This window comes from Pundamilia nyererei, unplaced genomic scaffold (assembly GCF_000239375.1).
Source record: "Pundamilia nyererei isolate P.nyererei 1_Seehausen unplaced genomic scaffold, PunNye1.0 scaffold00073, whole genome shotgun sequence".
Classification (NCBI taxonomy): domain Eukaryota; kingdom Metazoa; phylum Chordata; class Actinopteri; order Cichliformes; family Cichlidae; genus Pundamilia; species Pundamilia nyererei.
Genome location: NW_005187474.1, coordinates 1,842,151 through 1,863,879, shown reverse-complemented (window position 1 = coordinate 1,863,879; position 21,729 = coordinate 1,842,151). Strand labels below are relative to the sequence as shown.

Sequence of the window (21,729 nt, the reverse complement as noted above, 5' to 3'; positions counted from 1 at the left end):
AATGTATATCGCTGTATCATATTTAAACTACTGCTCTCACAATATGAAAGCAAACTGTGCGTGTTTTGCATTAACCTTCTTGCTACTGTGAAAATAACCTTTAATGCTGCCAATACCTGGTTTTTAACAAGTGCATTTATGCAAGGGACAAATAAGGAATGATCTGGACTATTGTTTATACTTCATGTTGCAATGAGCAACTAATAGATGTCTACACTTTCAGTATATGTGGCCTCCAGCTGGGAAGGTGGTTGACTAAAGCAATGTTACCCACACATAACAGAATTCAAAGACAAAGGGGCACATATGAGATAGAAAAATCCAGAATGATATTAAAGAAAAAACAAATAAAAACAGCATTTGATTTCATGTTTACTAAAGTAAATCTTTTAGGCTTAAATAACTCTTTGTGTCTTCTGATGGGACTCACCTTGGATTTTAGCTTTTCAATCTGATGCTCAACATCATCAATGTCCTCAGTGTTCTCCAGGCGTTCATACTTAACACTGCGGGTGCCTTTTATCAGATTCAAAGGCATAACAGACATACCATATGCCTGGAAGACAGTGCAAAACTACCATTATAATCAGACATCATTGTCAGAGTGAGCACATATGGCACGTGCATCCACCCACACAGGCTCCTGCCTGACGGCAAACCCATCACAATGTGGGACATGACAACAGTCAAATGAGGGTAAGCAAACACACACAGAGCAAATCATATAGTTCCTGGCCTCCCAGGCCATGTCATTTTTGGTTCAGGAAAAAAGATTAAAATGGTGGAACCTATAATTGTGCTGAGGTTTATTGGAGAATTTGCTGCAACCATTTTGTGAGGATATCACTGCCTTATATCACTCTGATGCATTTACAGCTTAACAGTGCCCCCATGTGACAGCACTACCCTCTCTCTAGGATATGAAGAACTTGGTCTAATTATAATTTTCAATAGACGCATTTAGGTAGGAAAATCAAGATGCAGTCAATTTTCACCTGAATTTAAATCAACAGATGTCATTTAATTATATTTCTTTGTAAAAGTTAGATACAATATATAAACACTGCACAGTTTCCCACAAAGATAGACAATAAGAGAAAATCTGTGGGGTGATTTCATCTTTCAGGGGTCTTAAATCACCTGAAGGGACATCTGGACTTTAATCAAAAACGAGGGACATCTTTAATACCAGGAAACAGACCAATCAATACAAAGAAAAGTAAAAGCAACAGGCCAATGCTTTCACAATGCTGTCTCACTTTTATCAACTTGGAAGTGTGCCATTTTACAGGTTCATAGTAAAACAAAGGGCCATTCTGTGCAAAAGATGCTGCCCTCCTTCCATTTTTCATGTGGGGAAATGTCACAGTCTATATTTTTCTAAAACAACTTTTACTAGTTTTTGAGTGTTAGGTAGCATTAAGAGAGCCGCATGGGATACTAAGTCAGGCTACACTATTATTAGTCTCTGCTGAGGATCTCTGCTACGGGCGAATGTCGCCTCTTGCAATGAATCATGGAGCTCTTAAGGCCAGAGCATGTCCCGAATATCAAACACACTCATAAAAGGAAAACCTGTCCCAGATCCCAAGAGAAACATTTCCCGCCCCTGAAATGTGCAACTATATGAGAGAAATAGAAAAGAAACTAAAAAGAAAGACAAAACAGGTTTCCCTCTGCTGGAGTGTACATTTTTAGCTCACTCATCGTAATGCATGCTCATTAAAGTTATTTTAAAACCCACCGTGGTCAATAATAACCAGAAATAGCTCAGCAGGGGAGCTGGGAATGTGTATGCAACTCAATAAGTGTGTGTTGGCTGAGGGTGAAGTCACTAGCTGAAATCATTCAGTCACATGACTGCTGAGTGGGAAGAGGGAGAAGTAGTTGGGCACAGGTCTCCTACACAAGCCTCTTTGTTTGTGTTTCCACTGGATGGATCTGAGGCCCCCCACAAGTTCTCAATGCTATCAGTTAAGAAATAACAAAGCATAAAATTCTCTGGATAGAAGTGGGTGAAAAGACATTTCCACTCATTTAAACTAACATATTCAGGGTTCTCTGTCATTTGATTCAATTAGCAAAGGGTGTTAGAACAAAATAATCTTCACAAACATGACAGAACATTATGGTTACCATGTCTTTGTAGACTACAAATTGTTCTGCACTGAGAACTAATACAGGATTAAAAACAGACTTGAACCCTAAAGTGAACAGGGAAGAGAGCAACTAGATTATTGTAATGTTAGGCTAGGGCTGAACGATATATCGCATTTGCGATAATATCGCGACATGATCAAGTGCAATTTTCTAACCGCAAAGGCTGCGATTATACTCTGGACATGTCCAAATTCATGGGCTGCATCCTCCTGAGGCCGCATTTGTAGACCGATTACGTCACAGCGACGCGCCGAAGGCTGTCCAAATTACTACCATATCCCAGAATTCATAGCGCGGCCCAGCCAAACTCCAGTTTCCAGCAATGGCGGCCGCTACTAAGTTTTAAAATTACTCATACTAATCTTTCTGGGTCACAAAATAAACTTTTAACATATTTTCAGGCGAGAAAGTAGTTGTGTAAACATCAAATATCTGCTCGGTTTATCAAGATATCCCATATTTGCAAAAGTGCTTCAACGTTTTCAGAGGCGTCTGCTACCCACCAGCTCAACAGCTAGCTCGAGTGTTACTGATCCGGCCGAGAACGGCACAACTCCCGGCACATCATTTTCAGATCACCGCGGAGTTTCGCTGCTCGGGTTAAACGTAATATATAAGTCACTTAGACAACCTAAAAATGTTATTGTTGGGCTTTTTTCAGTGTTTTGTTTGTTCGTGAGTAAATCGGTTTGGCTGAGATTAAAGTTATTAGATTAGATAAAATAAAACTTTATGAATCCCCCGGGTGGGTTCCTCCTTGGTTTTCACACAGCTGACTAAACGTCAAACAGAAAACTTATTAAACAGAAGTATGAGACAGTCGAGAATTTACACCAGTGTCTGGTTATATTTTAGATAGCAAGAAGCAGACGGCCGAGTTTATTAAACTCCACCGAGACAGCGGTGACGCTAATCGGAACTAGCCTTCTGATTAGGACCGTCCAATTTCACGCCTTTAAATTTTAAAGGCGTGTTTGTGTGTGTGTTTATACAATTGCTATTATGTTTGCACTTTATGTGTAATGTTACTGACTGCAGAGATCAGTAAGATGTGTTTATTTTTTATTTATTAGTTTTATTTATTTAATATTATTTTTTAATTGAATGACTGTCTAGTAGTTCACAGATGTCGAAAAACTGAGTGTGGTAAAGCCACTGATTTTGTTTATGTATATTTCTGCAATCGGCACATTGTACTGACTTTCATTTTAATGTTTACACCAGGGTTCCTTGTCAGCACTTTATGCTCAGATGTTTGTAAGCTAAAAATAAACTATTGTGTATGTTCAAATATACTGTTGTGATTGAAGAAGTTAAATAAAAATGTCAGTCATCAATTCATGCATCACCTCATGTCATCATAACAGAGGTCTGTCTTCCAGGAAAGAACAGTTTAAAATTAATGTAATATAGTATTGGCCATACTATAAGATGTATTGCTTGTCTTTGTTTAATAATACAGAAGACAAAGACCTTAAAAAATAATCGCATATCGCATCGCAATCGCAATATTGGGGCAAAAAATCGCAATTAGATTATTTTCCATAATCGTTCAGCCCTATGTTAGGCAGTGGTTCACTACACTGTCTCATCCTCAGCCCTAAATTGCTTCTGCAAGAGGTCTTTTCCTGTTAAAAGGGAGTTCTTCCTTCCTACAGTTGCCAAGTGCTCACTCTTAAGGCCTTTTCAAACCAGACACGTAAAACCCATGTGAATATTTCATTTGTTTACTTTTTTTCCCCAGACTAAATTAGTGTTCATGGAGCCATTCATGCCAACTGTGTAATTTTACTGGACAAATTTGCGGCGTTTATTAATTTATTAATTTTTATAAAAGCACTTTGTGACTTTTTTTGAACTTGTGCTATTTTAAAAAAAGATTATATTGAACCTAACCTTTCTTTTGCCAAAAAATAAATTCAGATTCAGTGATGTTTTAAACTGAGGAATCCAAAACCTCTGTAACTACATGTGTGCATTATATACAGTCTGCTGGTAATACCGTCTGTGATTTCATCCTACTAAATAGATATACTTATTACATGAAGTTTATAAAATAGTAATTTCATTCAGGGACATACTGTCCTTCTGTTCATGTCATGTACTTCTCCTTGTTTAGAATTTCAGTTTGTAAGTGCTTATCACACTAAAACACGTCTTGTTTTATTCAAAATCCAATGTCACAAACTTTGAACTTCAAAATGAAATACAAAATATAAAAATTTAATTCAAATTTTAAAAAGCCTCGAGGTGTTACAGAATTCTAGAAAAACAGATATCACTCCAATTCTCTGGAAGAACCTTATGCCCAGGTCAATTTCAGGGTCTGGGATTACACTACCAGACATTAACCAAATTTAATTCAGTATCAGCATTTTTATGGCTTTCACTTTAAGAGCAAGAGAATGGCATCTCAACAGCAGACAGAGCCATGACAGTCATAAGTCAATATGCTAGCTAAGCTTTTAAAGGAAGTAAACGATGCCAAAGGATCTCACATGATGCATGAGCTTTGAGATTTTGCTGATCCCTTGTAATATCATTGGGTTGAGTGAAGCAGAGTGGGAGATTACAGAGTAATTAGGGATAAGAAAAAGTTCTTTTTTGTGTACTTAAATTCTTTTCATTAAATGTTCTCTTTTTTATTGCCCTCTAAAACAGATTAAAATAGTTAAAGTTGCTATCAAGTGCAAAATACTATGTTTGCAAAATATATTAGAAAAATAAATAAATTTACTGAATTTAAACTCAGTGTATAATCTCTCTAAAGCCGAGCTCTATTTGATTTACAGTACTGACAGGACCGTACATTATCAGAACACCCCAACAATAAAATAGTCATTAGCAGCCATTAACTGTTTCTGTCTATAGAAAGGTAAATAACATTGCTTGAGTTTTGTTTAAGTTACTTCTAATAAGTGAACTATGCACACAGAAAGAAAGCCGTGCAGCCTTACGTCAATGTGAACGAAATTTAAGTGCACCAGGTTGCAGAGCTGTATAGTGTTTACATCACAGAGCTGTGTGCATTAAGAGTACATGGCGAGTTCTGCACAAAGGGTAGTGATAAATTAGCAAAAGGAGTCATGGACAACATTTCCACTGCTTATGGAACCTGTCACTTGGCTTCCATTAAGTTAATCGGGCTTAGTAGCATAAGATGATAAATTAGACAGTTCTTTGCAAATACCGGTAGGTTGCCACCTACAACAGTTTTCACACTTGTAGTTAGAGAAGAGAGGAGATACAGCAGATAAAAGGACATTATTCAAAGTCAGACACACAAAAAAAGAGTTTCTGCTTTGAGGCTGTGACAATAAAAGAGGTACAGACTGCTGTTGCTGTCGCCTAAAAGCCTGAGTTCTTTGATTGACTTTATCAAAACAAGGAACATCAAAAACAAAGACACGCCGGGTGTTTTGATTTCCTCGGGGCATTTGGTCCATAGCAGCATGGGCCAGAACATATCTGAGCACAGTTCCATCCTCAAAATGTACTCTGTAATTATCCACCCTTTGGAGAACGGTTACACAAAGGTGAGAGAACAGTGAATAAATTCCCAGATGAGACAGATTTTTTTTGTGTTAAAGGGCAACTGCCTCAACAACTTATTTGACTTGGTTGTGTATTATTCATTAAGAGTTCCACATTCAATTGTTGTTCATCTGTCAGATAGGATTCTTTGAGCTCAACAGAAACTCGATAGATTGAAGTTGGTTGTCAGTGCTATTCTCAATGTCTGGGCTGATCCTAATAGCGCTCTTGTATTTTTTCCCCAACAGACACTAACTCATGTCAGCCACAACCTCCAGGTATTATTCACAGATTAGTTAAACAATGAAAGCTATGAAAAATAGACAACGTTTCATAAGTTCTTTTTTTTCTGACCCAGCAAAAAACACAATCAATATATAACCAAATATACAGAGAGCGAGAGAGAGCGAGAGAGAGAGATAAGTGGCTGATAAGGCTGGGAGGAGGATCCATACATCAAAAGTCTCGGGTTATTAGATAAAAGACAGCAGCCTAAACAATTTCAGCAACTAAATGCTTTATCTTTAAGATCACAAGACATTACTAATAGTAAAAGGCAACTCCATCACCAAGTCAACCAATACTATGAGAAACCATTTGTACACAAAACCTGCAGTGCACTTGAAAGACTTTAAAAGCTAAAAAGAAAAAGAAATTATAACCACTGCGTAAATCAAACTTGGTATGTTTGACAAAACAAAGATAACAATTTAGTCCCATTTCCTACGTCAAATCATTTTATAAGTCACTCTGTTGTGTCTTAAAAACCACAAACTCTATTAAGCTGCAGAGCTGGTAAGCTTTGGAAGTCATCCCATTGTATAACTGCTTAATTACCAAGCAGATGAACTGAATGTTGCTCCAATGAACACATGAAATAACACTGACCACTTGTCAACTCACCGTGTAAGTGATCACTGCCAACATGCCAATCAAGGTCAAGGAGCTGATGGAGAAAGACAGGGCAGGAAGACCATCTGTAGAAGGAAAATCCGGTAAGGAATTAGAGATGTGCCATTGACCTCTGAAGGACACATCGATGGACTCACAACATGTACAAACTCAAGATCACAATTTCTGCTCTTTTTATTTTTTTTAGTAATGTTTTTCAGGCAGCTGTTCGTTGAGTCCTGCTATTAGTTGAAATGTTAAAATTGTTCAAATTCTATTGCATTGAATGTATTAAACACCACAAGCTGTTATCATTTGCTCCAGTTGTCTACAGGGAGGTCTTTAAAGTATCCACAGTGATTGGAAGACAGTGAAAACTAACATTGGGACTAGATTCGAGGCTCTCCACTGTGAAAATAAAGTCCATTTACCTTTCATAGAAAGTGCAACTCTAAATAGATTTTTCTAGGTAATGTATGGTTTTACTTAAAAGTATACATTGCAAACAGTGGAAAGATAGTAGTAAGTACAGCAAATTAATGACAAACAAATACAGTACTGTGAAGAAGTATTTTTCCCCCTTACTTATTTCTTGTTTTTTGTTTAAATGATGATTTTATTAAAGGAAAAAAAGCTATGCAAAGTAATCGCCCCTGTTTTTAACTAAATTTGTGGAAAGCTGAGCTCACTTTCACTAGCAACACACAGGACTGTTTACTGCTAGACCTGAAACAGAACCTGTCTGATTAAGTGAAGTGGGCCAAAAGAACTATAAAAGAAAGTTAAAGAAAAGCAACACATCTTGCAAAGATGTAAAGAAACTCAGTAACACATGAAAAACAAAGTCAGTGATATATAGCAGTCTGGGAACCTTCTTGAAGGCTTTGGGACACCAGTGAATTACAGAAAGAGCTATTATTCACAAATTGAGAAAACTCAGTGAATTTTCCCAGGAATGGTCGGCCTAACAAAATTACTTCAAGAACGCATCAATGACTCATCCAGGAGGTCACAAAAGAAACCAGAACAACACCTTAGGAACTAAAGGTTTAACTTACTTCAGTTAAGGTCAGAGTTTGTGATTCAAAGATAAGAAAGAGACTAAGACAAAAAAGACATCCATGGAAGAGTTCCCAAGCGAAAACATCATCTCACACATGTTAAAAATATCTCCCAAGACTTTTGGGAGAATATTCTGTGCACTGATGAGACGAAAGCTAAACCTTTAGAAAGGTTTGCATCCCGTTACATCGAGCGTAACCATGAATTGGGCTCTCTACAAGAGAATCCCGAAAGAGAATGTCAGGCCATCAGTTTGTGCCAAAAGCACTTGGATTATACATCAACACAATGATTCAAAACACACCTGCAAATCCACCTCTGAATACAACAACAACAAAAAAAAAGAAAAGGTTTTTGAGTGGCCTAGTCAAAGACTGAAGTGAAATCAGATTGCTACACACTGGCATGACCTTAAACAGGCCGTCATGGTTGAAAACACTCTTGAATTAACATAATTCTGTAAAGAAATGTGGGCCAAAATTCCTCCACAGTGATGTGAAAAACGAATTGGTACTTATTGCAAATGCTTGATTGCAGTTATTGCTGGGTGGCAAAACCAGTTTCTAGTTTATGAAAAGAAAATATTTGTCAGAAAGGGGCAGGCAGGTTTGGACAGCTTTTTTTTCCCCCTTAATAAATAAAATCACTTTTTTTTTAACATTTATTTTAGTTATCTTGGTCAAACATTAAAATCTGTTTGATAATAAAAAAATAATACAAGTGGGACAAATATGCAAAAAAAAGAAGGAGAAAAAAAAGAGAATAACTTTTCACAGAACTGCAAGATTTGAGCTTGAAGGGCTAAAGCTTAAAAATCATATTAGTATCTGCTGCTTGTACTACTCATTCTTTTTTTGTAAGCACCCCATGCCCACAGATCAACAATAAATGTTATATCATTGAATGGGGATAATGCTTGTTAGTATTCAGGTAATCTTGGGATTTAGTATGTTATTTTAATGAACAGAATTTCTTTTTCCAGAGATACACCTATTCAACATTTTTGTCATCACTGCCATTTAATACATTGATCATAGCCAATGTTTTAACAGCTGCGTCTCTCAATTCTGATGTGTGGTTGAGCTGATGTGTGTCACCTTTGATTGAGCCAGAAAGAGGACCACCCATAAGGCAAGGGCAACAGTAGGTATCACACCAGCTGTCAGAGTTGGAGTTAGAAGACAGGGATTGATGAAGAGACTGATTGCCACACTCCCCTGTCAGGATCCCACCTGTCATAGTGCTCCAAGTAAAAAGCTACACATTTGTCCCTCTGTAGATATCCCGCATTTTCTCAGCAGCAGCCTCATAATGCCCAGCCCACCTGTCAACACGGTCATAGGTGGCTCTGCTTGCCTTTCTCCTTGACAGTGGAATTTGAATGGGAATTTTAAGTCCGTATTCAGGGCATATATGTTGTGCTGTTTATATCATTTATCACTTTCCTTTATAGGCATCTAACAAGCAGCAGGACAAAGAAGTGGAAAATAGAGATAAATTATATACCTGCTCCCTATTGTATTGTATGCAAAAGGAAAACTTTGAAGTCTGACAGCTGGGCTTAACATTAACATGTGAATACGTGTTTTCTACTCCCGAGTGTTTCATCCCGAATTTGCTGCCTTTGTTTAGTGGTGAGCTTGGTAAAATAGACAATAGCATCATGTTCTGCATAGAGAACATTCTGTTCATGAACTCCACACAAAGCAAAGGATACATGTTTGCTGCCAGTATTCTTGGTTTCTTGAGCAGATTTTCTGGGGCTTAAACATAGGGAATGTTGTCTTTTATCATTGGTGCTTCCACGTCTGGACAGCTTCGACTCCAAGAGAAACGGAATGAGGCAGCTCTTATCTCAACCCCACATATATATAGCCCTACAGGCCTATGGTCATGCATAAGACTTATAAAGAAAGGTGTTTATTAAGGAACTCCTTTAGCCCTAGCACCCTACTTCTGTTGAGCGACTGAGTAATTAAAAGCAACCAGCAACTAGTCATCTATTCAAAGGAGAAAAAAAATCAGCATCAACACACCTTTAAAGAGTTTTTAAAAGAGTTAACCACAAGTGCATCACATTTTTGTCATGGATGAACAAATGCTTAACCCAAAAGATTTGAGTGAAATTAAGGATCTTCAAGTGATGCTTTACAGCATCTACTTCCAGGGGCAGCACTTAAGTTTATAATTTCTTTTCTTAATGCTGAAGAAAGGAAAAAGTCAAGATAAGTTAAGTGTTAGGAATATTGTTCGAGTACTCATAGTAGTTAAAACTGGACTACTGCCCACTGCACTCTCCCTCTTGAGACATGGCCAAAAATACACAACGGTACTGTATGGTCTTGAATACCAACATGAGAGCTAGTGATCTGGAGAACATTAAGGCATCACTTGAGCACTGTAACAAATGTAATGCTGGAACTATTGAAGAGGTAGTGACTTTAATGCACAGTTGTTGCAAAGCAGTCAGGAGGGTTATGTGGTAAAAGTGCCTTTTCTTTACACAATTAACCTCCCATCTGGAAAGAGAAGAGATGGGGAATTACAAAAGGGATCATCCTCACATTTCCTCAGCAGCAGAGCAATTTCCCCCTGTGCCAAAGGAGGAAGGTTATAGAGAGCATGTAGGGGTCCACTATTATGCAGAGAGGCAGATGGTTCAACTTCCTCCTTGATCCCCAGATGGCAAGAGGCCAAAAGAACTATTAGGAGTCCACATTTGCCAGTGTTTAGCATGAGCATATTCTCAGCCTTTGTTCCATTCAACAAGTGAAAATGCCCAAATAGGGAGTTTTTACAGTGTTGTTAGGCATCAACACAAGCTATTTTCTTTATAAAATCATTTATCATCACATTTTATATGACTGTTCAGGTAGAGAGTGACTAGAAAAGCTTGCTACATAACGTTATTGAGTACTTAGGGCAGTATTGCAATCTGTTTTCAAAGCTTGACTTCTGCTGTCGATTTTGGCACTTTCTATGACAAATACAAAGACGGATTTAAGAGTGATTACTAGACAGCCTGTCTGTAAATCACAAATGAAAGCTAAAATATATATTTACACTAGGAGAGCTAAGGGGGTCGTTTTGTAACTTAACTCATATTTCTTGACTTTTTCCTAAAATGGGTTTATTCATCTTATGGTGAATTTTCAGTTGTGTGGAATAAAAAGAAAAATGACAACCATTTATAGCTATAGCCACTGAGGACATCATTTTTACCTAAAAGACATTAACGCAAATGCTGTACACTCAACCAGTCTGGCTGCCAAGCAACACATTTATTAACCAATAACTATATAGGTCACTATAGTTAGATAAAAGAAGAATAATCATTGTAGTGCTAAATAAGTTGCAGATGGGATATTGAGCCAGGGTGGAGCAGAACAGAGTCCCGGACGGTTTGCTGACTGTGCAGAGCAGCAGGGATGTGATGTTAATGAGATGATAAACAGTCACTGTTCTACTTTTACAACAATTCATTTATTAAAATGTGCTTCTTATCTTTTGTGGGCAACTGTGAATTAACTTTTAAAATGTAGGCAATGGTCGGTTCAACCGGCTCCACAACTTTTCCATAATTTTGTTCTCCTACAATAAATAAAGTATTTAGATATCGTTGTGTTTGTTCTTGTTCATTAGTGGATTCTGTACCACTATTGCTGTTGTTGCTTGACAGAGCCTGGCAGTTCTAGAGGGGTTGTGGTACACGTTGTTACAATTTTACATTACATGGGTGAGGGTTTTTTTTTTCTGATGGTTCCAGTGAGCTAAATGTGGAGAGTGCATATTAACAATTTCAGTCCGTTTTTGACATCTCATCTTTGACATGTTCTAGTTCCACTTAACTTTCAATGGTGCACTTTAAATTAACCACATTTCTAGTCTGTTAGTTTAAAAACTAATTTGAGACTTTCAAAACCACCACATAATTTTCTAGCCATCCAAGACATGACTACCTGCTCATATCCTCCCTCTCCAAAGTGGAGAGGGTTATGCATTGTATTGAAGTGTTTAGTCATGGTTATAATGGTAGTCCAAAACCCTGTGTTACATAGACAGAAAAGCTGTACTGGACAGTACTGTGATCAGTGATCAGGCTATATGTAAAACTGACATTATAATAACTTGATAATAGGATGACAGTAGAAATAAGGAAATCCTACAAGATGAGGTGGATTGAATGAAGTAGTTTCACTTTCAAGTGATAAAGAGAAAAAATACGATAAGTCATGGGAACAACTGCTATAAAACAAGACATAAATTGGACATAAGTGTAGGCGTTTTTCTAAAGAATGGGTACTTACGACTACTCCCAAGTTCCTCAAAAAGGTATTGTACTTTCTCCCACTGAGTAGAATTCTGACCGGGTGGGGCGGCGAGTGGAACAAACGCTCTGTAAGAATAAAAAATAATAACTTTTAAGACAGATAAAATTATGGTGGTTCTTTCTAGGCTATCTTTGTCCTCATCACAGAGACAAAGATTCACAGAAATTCATATTAACAGCACATTAAACTGCTCTTTTCAATGAAGGAAAGTACATGAATAATAATAATAAGGTTTCCAAAAAATGAAGTTTCCAAAAAGTTGAGATATTAATCAAATCATTTAAAAATAAAGTAAACCTTGTATTTAATTAAAAACAGTAGAAAAACAACACATAAAAATGATTAAACTTACGCATTAATAGTTTCTGGAAAAACATCTATTTGCTTACCTCGGCATAAACCACAACTGTTAAACTGTATGCGACTGGCCTACTGTATTCTCTTTACTTTCACAGTAAACTGCTGAGCTACAGGTTCAGTCAGGTCAGCAGTTTCTAAGTGTCCTTAAATTATGACCCAAGCAGCTACTCAGCCAGATACAGACATACATTGGCGCGAGCCAGTAATTATGGTCTATGTTTACACATGTGACTATGAAACTGACTTGGATAACATAGCTGAGAAGGAATTTATTATGGCAATGGATAATAATCACTGAAACTACTGTTACTACAAAAGAATTCTTACAAGTCAGCATATAGCTCAAATGATTAACACCTGATTATTCAAAATGAAGCTATTTACAATTTTTCATAAAAGCTTCTCAATTTTGTCATTTTGAGAAAAACAGCTGCCACACAGAGATTACCAGGCGCCACTCTGCTCTCTCTGATAGTCTTTTTTTAATGTACATTTTGAGTAATAAAGAGACCTACGTTTTCCAACGGGTGATTGGCAGAGATCACTTGTATCTTTTTTAGGTAAAGGGACAACACAGCAAATAAAAACCTGAAATAGAACAGAAACTACTCAATTCAGAAAAAAGAAACAATGGTTACCCCCCCCCGCAGGCAACAAAGGCAGAAAGAGTTTAAGCAAATGTCACCAATTGTTACCACAGTAACATCCACCTTAGGCTTGAGTTGGACTATTGTTTCCACTTTAAAATTATTTTAGCAAAATCAAGACCAATCTAAACAAAAAATCCCAAACTAAGTCTAAAGTATCCAGACCCAAAGATATTTTCTGATGTTATATGTATTTCCTCTAGGATTCATACTTGCACTTTATCTTTTTAATGTGAATTCCTTTGGCCATCATACGTCTCACTTTTGTTTTTAAAAAAAGAAAATAAAAAGCTCTCGTTAGCTTACTCAACTCTTCATAACTGTGTCTACATAAAGGTTTTTTATATCCATCAGATGAGAAATGTTTGGCAGAGTTGGTCTTGCTTTATTTATCGACATTAATTTCCAAACTTTTGTGTGTTGTGGTTCACTCTTTTTGGAGAAGTAACCTTGCTTTAGTTGTTGCAGAATTCAGAAGCCATCATCTTTGATCACCACTGTAACAGTCTCTCGTTGCCACTTAAAACGTGTTTTGAAATTTTTAGAGCACATTTTCTATGTAGTTCCAAAAAATAAGTTTGACATAGTGTCTTAGTTATAAAAACCTAGCTTCTCTATAACTCTGACAAAGCTTGACTTCAGTTCCTCCGATTTCAAATTTTAAAAAAAAAAGAGAGAGAAAAAAAACCTTAATATTATTTACATTACTACAAAAAATAAGTTTAAAAAAACTGACATAGATAAATAAGTAGAAATCCTGCAGCGAACAATCAGAGGCTATTTAAGGAGTCAGTCACCTTGCCAGGTTTAAAGACAACAAAAGCCTGTAACATGAAGCAAAGACCTACTGAGTGAACACTGCCCAAACAGGGCCATTATGTCTGTTGGTATCAGAAAAGCAGTCTGAGATTAAAGCTATCATGTTGCTGAAAATCAAAGCACCTAAGCAACAATTGCTAGAACAAAGCACCAATAGTTCCAGTTTATTGGGCAAAGGAGAGGGAAATTGCTTCTGTCTATAAAAACATCCTGACATCCAAACTTTCAGCTGTAACAAAGTATAGTCATGTGTCCTTTTTTTCTCCCAGCCAGGTAAGCCTTTTCTCAGTGCACCATTTAATGGTTGAGAGAGCGCATTTAATTGTGTAGGTTGAACTTCAGGTGTGTTGCTGTCACGGTTGCAAAGGAAATCTATTATGTTGTGTTGGTGTTCCTAAACACAACCAGTTTTAAATCTGCACATAAACAGAGCATGGCTGAAAATGTCTAAATGCTGAATTTCTAACAAAGATCTATTTAAATGCACTCTGCATTCAAAGAATCTAGTTAGCACTCATACACAAAAACAAAACACTTATTTAGAGAAAGGTACATAGCTTTGTCTCCTGAAAGGCTTATCATGGCCAGACAAATGGCCCTGTAGCTGTTTGAAGGGATCGTCTTCTCATTAACTCAACACAATGATGTATCCACACCAGAGTACCTGCCGTGTACTAAAGCAGAAGAAGCCAACCATGTCTCCAACTCACCCAATTAAAAGAAGCGCCACGCAGACAATGACGAATCCAATTGTGTACTTCAGAGCATTTTTCACTTGCTGTAATGAAAAAAATAAATTTAACTGGTCAATCATAGTCATGAAATGAACTATTATTATTCATTGTGAGTGAGGGAAGGGGTCATATTCCATTCAGTTAAGGACTATAGAGAGTGAGAACTATACAGAGCCAGTGTAGATCCTGTTTGACCTGGCAGAGATAAACTGTCACTCCTGGTGCTATTCAAGGCTTTTAAAGTAACAATACAAAGGACCTTCCAATCTGTGAGAGAAAGTGCCTCTGTCAGCTCAAAATTGACACATGCATGGGAGAAACAGCACTATGAGATAGCTGCTGTTTGGTGCTCGTGAAATGACTAAATGTTAAAGTCCCTCACTAAAGCATCTTCTAAAGTCTCTCTGAATTAATGCAGTGGTTCAGTAAATTGGGGTGACTATTTTCATTACCACAATGAAACACGTGTTGGATAAAATCCGTGAAACATCTGTTGGGTAACTTTTCTTCATGTGTTATGACTTTTTAAGTGGCAATGCCTTGCAGACTGAAATGTTACCTAAAACTGAGAGTAGGTGAGCTAATGGTAGCAAACATTAAGCAGAAGAAAGCCTGTTTTATCTCCAAAAAAAAAATAAAAAATCATGACCGGTCCTTTCTTTCAGAGGAAAACTACAGTTAACACCAGTCAGATATTTGGGAGTAACTATCATGGAGTAATTGATTTTTTTTTTTATCAAATCTAACCTGTCTTTTTTCTGGCTAGTGTTAGTTATTGCCTGTTAACAAAAATGAAGTTAGCAACTCAATTTAGCTACAATTACCACCTAACTCGTGTCTGTAACTTATGGATACATTTGGAAATGCGAGTTGGCTAGTCTCCTAAATTACTTGACCAGCCAATGTTGATTTTAGCCATCAGTAAATTACATAAATGGCGCAAAGCAAAACGTAATAAATAACACTTGTTTTCTGTGGCATACAGTACATAAAGTAGTACAATGTCTTACTGTTGTAGTCCATGCAAGTTTGCACACAGTGTGTTAAGCTTAAGTTACATATAAACTTGAGTTCAATAAAAAAGCAAGCCATGGTGCTTGATTGGACATGGATGGTTTAAAACCAGGTTACAGAGAGCTCACTTAAGTTTGAGCCTGCATTGCCAGTGCCTTAAAAGCATGTTGATTGTATTTGCTACCTAACAGAACATTTGATGTCTTTATTTTTTTTAATGTACAAAGTACATAGTCTAACTCTCATCAACCATTACAACCTTTTACATTCAGCAAATATGTGCACCTTGTTCCTTCTGTGATCATGCTGTGTGAGTCTTGTGACAGATTAGAAAACATTCCTCTACAGCACCACAAGTAGTCAAACAATCAACACTGTATCTGCAATTACTTGCAAATGATTTTAAAGCTTGTAAATTTTAGTCACAAGCAGCATAGCAATGTAAAAGTTATTAGCAGAGAATCATAAATGATCCAATTATTAGAAATAATATTAAAGGAAAAACTACTTAAGAAACAACCTATTTTGTTGATAAAAATCCACTTTAACATGGGTGCTTTGGGAAGGTTTGTGTGATTTTCAATGAAATAAAAATAAAAGATGAAGTGGTGCAAGTCGCCTTGAACTGGCTACAATATTCAAATGAAATCGTTTTAGGATATGCACCACATCTCAGCAGTTTACAGAGATGTGTGTAGCAAAAGAAAGTCACTTACTGAGCATCTGTTCACATTGTTGTCATCCCTTTCTTCATAGTAGAAGTAAACAAAGGGGATCCACAGGAAGACACAGATTAGTATGATGGAGTAAAGAGCTGTTTGGAAAAAGGAGAAATGAATTCAAGAATTAAAAATCACAAATTTTGAGATTTACACTGACAAAAGTGAACATTACAGACTGTCAAACCTGCTCTATCATGACACAGCAGTACAGTGCATTAAAAAGAAAACGTATTGTGCTGACCTTCCATTAACATGTTAAAGGTCATGTGAAGTACACATATGAAAATATATTTTGACCCTAAGGACATGTGCATTACTTTTTTAACCCTATTCAGGATATTAAGGTACCACAATATAACAAATTATATAGAAACCCCAAAAGTTTTATTTCTAATACTCCCAAAAATACAGGAACTTTTCTTTCTATTAAACTGGTATGGACATAATGTACTAGGTGCACACTATAATCTGGTGCCACCAGCAGTTAAGTCTCTACTGCTGCAACAGGGGGCTGAGAAAGGTGGAACCTGCAAGTTATTGCTAATGAAAAATTAACATGTATATCACAACTGCTATGAAGAAATAACCAAAACAAATAAACAAATAAATAAGCCTCATTCAGAAAAGTGGAAAGACAGAAAGAGGGAGTGAAAGAGATCACATAAGCAAATGTGGTGATGGACAAACTCCAGAACTAACCTTTGATATTCAAACTGGCTTAAAGAGAAATGAAATTTATGTTCAGATATATATAAACTAACTATATAAAGACTAGGTCAAGCAAAATAAATGCATAAATAATAACAATATTTCATATAAAAATAATGAGGCCACATCACAATGAAAATAAATTAGCATACTGAAAAAAAAATATGGCTTTTACTTTTTAGGTCTCGTTAAAGTAGTGCTTTTAATGCTCAAGGTATTTGTAACTGCTTATCTTTATAAAATATTTGGCCACGGGGTCAAAATTTAACAAACAATGTTTCTAGTTTCTTTTTCCTTTTCTTTCCAGTAACTTGTAGTGTGGAACAGGCTCACACCTCTTAAGCTGTGTTAACCAGCAAGCACTATTTAAACACTGTCTTAACTATGGTTGTTAAAAATAAACTGTATGCAGACAGTTCATCTGCAAGAAAAACAAACGGTTATGCAAGATAAAAGCAGATCATCGTGTGAGCGGAAAAACATCAGATCTCAGCATCTCATCTGCAATGGAAGAAAGAATTTGCTAGTATGCACCATGTTTGTTGACAAGTCAGTCATCCACATTTTATTGATTTGCATATGGAGACTGGATTCGATGCAAGCACAATCAAGATAATGAGAACTGATTTTAATACAAGATGTAAATTGAAAAAAGAAATAGAACTGATATCACTAATCAGTATCCATACAATGTTTTCTCATACAAATCATATGTTTATGTGTAAATGGGGTCAATAACAACTGTCAGCTAGTAAACCTGTATCATTAGTATTCTTTAAACAGCCTGAACATGTAAGGAACTGTTGTTTACACACTTTGAGCGTGTTAAACTCAGTAATCTATGAATGGTGCTCTTTCTGCTCAGAATATGATCCAGAACACTAAACAATTGATTCAATTAAAGGAGGAATATGTTCTCCCTTGGTTGTTGCTGTGACTATTAGACTGAGTACCTTTTACAAAGCAGATAATAACAATTTCCTCTTGAATGTTGACAACACTAATATAAGAGAAACCTATCAGCTTGAGAAAAATTGCTTTATTCAATAGAGCTCGTGACCTTCTACATGAGGTGTCCTGTCCTTAGAGAAAGGGCTTTGACATTCTCTGATCCAAGCCTTTTTGTTTGTTTCTTCCTATATAACTTTTCTGAGAGAAAAGACCAACACTCAAATGCATTAGGAATTCATAAAGGGGAGGGTGCGGCAAAAAACACTTAAACAGAGAGATGCTATTCCAAGCTGGCAGCTTTTTTTTCCTGCAGCAAATGGATGTCGATGCAGACAGACCAGATAACCTCAAAATAACTCATAGAAAAGCATGTCGCAACAGTGTGCTCAGCAGCATGGTTACCGTTTCCCAGAAACACCTTGAGGTGATAATGTGAATCATTAGCACAAGGTGCAACAAAAAAGAAATGTGCTAGAATAAACAGTTTACCAAGACCGTATCCACTGTACTTTCCCGTGAAAACAGCCCCTTTAATACTGCGCGTGATTTTTATGAGTTAAACTTGAATTTAAAGTCCTCAAAATAAAACAAAAATAATAACAAAAGGTAACATTTGAAACCTTTAATGGATTTGAGGTTCATGTATATGAAAGACTAAATAAATGCCCTAAGCAATACCCCGGCCCTCAGAATGAGAAACTACACAACTGTAAATGTGACTGTTGGATGTAAACTAATAGAAGCTGAGTAAAACTAAAATTGAAAACTCCTAACAAGCACTTAATCCATAAAATCAGCAGTACACTTCAACTCCAATGGGCATGTGGAAAACTACTGTTCCATATCAGTCAAGAAGGTATGACCCTAAGCGAGTGCAAACATGTCCCTTTGTGAAATGAACAATATTCCACAAAAGGCTCTCTGTGCTGCAGACAAATGAATGCCATTGTTACAGAGGTTTGGTTTTTCCCAGCTGTGATTCTGACAGGGCATTACTTTCAATAAACACATGCTCATTGCTCCACTAAAGTATCCATTTACACTCATTTACAGCTAAACAAACGGAGTTCACAATGATGCCAGGAGCCCATAAATGCAAGCCATGCACAGTATGCAGCCACTGGCATATGCTTGCAGGTTAAAGCAGTGAGCAAAATTAATCATAACACCATGAATATTAACACAATGAAGGAATAGGTCATACGGCATTGCAATGAATCATCCATTACTCTTCATGCAGATCTTGGGAAGAAGACCTGACCAGGGAAAGTTTTGCATATTTATCCCTGTGAAAGGGAGCGTGTATAAATGTCCTTAAACCTTTACACAATTCTTGTGCTGGCAGTGGATCCGTCATGTTCTGTGGGTAGCAGGGCTGCGCTTTCCCTGGATCAGCTTTTCTGAGGCATCCCACAGATATCCACCAGAATGAGGTATGGGGAGTCAGCACCAAGAGACCTTTGTCACATTCCTTGAGTTGTTTTTGAGCAGTTTTTGAGGAGCAGTGGAGTTCACTGCCTTGCTAAGAGAGATGACTATCATCGGGTATGGGTTTGTCCCAAAACAATGTTTTGGTGGGTGGTACATGTCAAAGAAAGAGCTACAGGAGTGCCAACACGCAAGGTTTTGAGGCAGAGCATTTCAGTGTAACAAGATGATTGTCGTTATTCACTTCACCAGTCAGTGGTTCCAGTATACACTCCCGTTTACTCAGTGATCAAAAACAACAGTACTTATAAATTTGCTCTGTGAGGCTTAATGATAACCACGTCCTCACATGACAGTGGCTATCCACTGAGCATTAGCACCTCTTGTTCCTTGATGTAATACAGTAATACATGTTGTAAAAATACAACATGTATTACTGATCATGTGAAAATTCAATACCATGGGTGATATCTCATAGAAAACCTTCCTTACTTGCATGTCAACACTGAAACTATCAACACTGAAGACACAGAGGATTTCAGATATTTATTTAAAACAAAACAGAATTTGCACACGAGCTACATGAATATCAGGAGAATTGCACTGACTCATATTTCTTAAAGGTATATCAGTAACAAGTTTGCTGTGACTGGCATGTGTCTGGGACTTTCACATGCAGCAGTCTACTGCTGTTATACATGCGGACTTAGCCTCTGGCAACCAGATTTCAATATTTGGTGACTGGCTCAAGAGATGCAGACGGTTGTTGGAGAGTCACAGGTACCACCCATGGCTCCTCTAGTCTGCCTGTCGAGGTGTCCTTGGGCAAGATACTGAACCCTAAAGTTTAAAAACTGATCATTTCAAGTGCTATATAAGTACCATTTAGCAATATTTAAAGTCCACTAAAGCAACAAGCAGCAACTTAAGACAGACACTCTGGAAACCTCCAAGTTATTCTACAGGTTTCAGTTCTTTATGTTGAATATGTAGGATTTGCATAGGCCTCTCATATTTTCACAGAAACCCCAGCTTTTTCCAGCTGGCAGCAGACCTCATTACACACACACACTTTGAGGAAAGAGGGTAATGTGAAACTGAATGCATACGAAAAAAGGGACTGGCTGCATTCACACTAAATTTTCATCAGCTCTGTCCTCAAGGTACTTCAGATCAGCACCATCAGTACCTTGCGTAAGGACACTTTGGCGTGTGGATTGAAGAAGCCGGGGGTTCATACCACTAGCGCTCGAATTAGCTGATGACCCCTTTTACCTCTTCTATTGTATACGATACAAGGTGAGGCTAAGTGTTCACTTAAAATCTGTGTCAGTATTTTGAACTGGGAAAAAGGGAGCAGAAAAGCTGCTACCTGGGTTGTTTCTTGTCCTTGTGTGACTATGTTTCAATTGTCAAAGGCCCCTCTGTATCACATAAAACTGCCAAAATAAAACTACAATTTGTCAGTGTTTTCAGAAATGCTCTTAAAAAAAGCATTAGGCTACCACTTTACAATAAAATTCACTCTGCACATGTGGGTGGACCAAAAAAAAAAAAATCACAGAAAAAAAAGAAACTTATTGTTAGTGTATTTGCAAGAGGACTCCTTCCTCGCTAGTTTCTCTTCCACAAATGGCATTTAAAAAAAAGGCAGGGAGAAAGCCAATGATTTATTTAAAGGGCCCAGGGGTATTTTGCCCTGTTGCTTAAGGGTCTTATGCACCACTGCTTTGAAGTACTGAGCAGTCCAAGGAAATGTATAAATGGACAGAGGAAGGAGATTGAAAGGCTAAGCTTTCAAACTTAGGGTTCATCAAAGATCACAAAAAGGTATTTGGGCTCTAAAAGGAAGTGGTTGTTTCTGTTGCAGACGTTCTTCCCCTTTGTCGACTTAAAAGGTACACTGAATGTAATAGTACACCGTGTAGACTTTGTGAGCAACTGCAGAGTTTAATAAGTAATGGTTCAATCTTGATTCTGGCATTACAGATGTATTCTGATATAGCTGTTACCTTTTCATCACTGCTGTTCAGGTTTTTGCTCAAAGTGCCCCCTGTGCAATACTCTATACTCGCGCATTTACTCTGAGATCGAATATAAAATGAAACATTTGCTTGAGCAAAAGCTTAACATGAACACACAGATAAATTTTAAAAATGGTTTGAAGTAACCTGTAAATGCCACAATGGCAAATGCTCCCACTGATTCTGTACAATTATGTTGATTCCTAAAAAACAAAAAAAAGAGAAAACATTCATGTGAAAAGGTTTATCAGAAAGAAAGAAAGAAAGAAAGAAAGAAAGAAAGAAAGAAAGAAAGAAAGAAAGAAAGAAAGAAAGAAAGAAAGAAAGAAAGAAAGAAAGAAAGA

At 37.1% G+C, this 21,729-nt stretch overlaps 1 protein-coding gene across 1 annotated transcript in view; it reads right to left on the bottom strand.

Moving 5' to 3' along the window:
• Positions 1-21,729, bottom strand: part of lmbrd1 (LMBR1 domain containing 1) — a 48,809-nt gene that overhangs the window by 18,446 nt on the left and 8,634 nt on the right. Inside the window, exons 4-8 of the mRNA XM_005737118.1 lie at positions 16,269-16,366; positions 14,515-14,582; positions 11,955-12,043; positions 6,598-6,671; positions 431-556 (exon numbers count right to left, since the gene is read on the bottom strand). Of these exons, the coding sequence (XP_005737175.1) occupies positions 431-556; positions 6,598-6,671; positions 11,955-12,043; positions 14,515-14,582; positions 16,269-16,366 (455 nt within the window). The remainder of the gene's footprint in view (positions 1-430; positions 557-6,597; positions 6,672-11,954; positions 12,044-14,514; positions 14,583-16,268; positions 16,367-21,729) is intronic.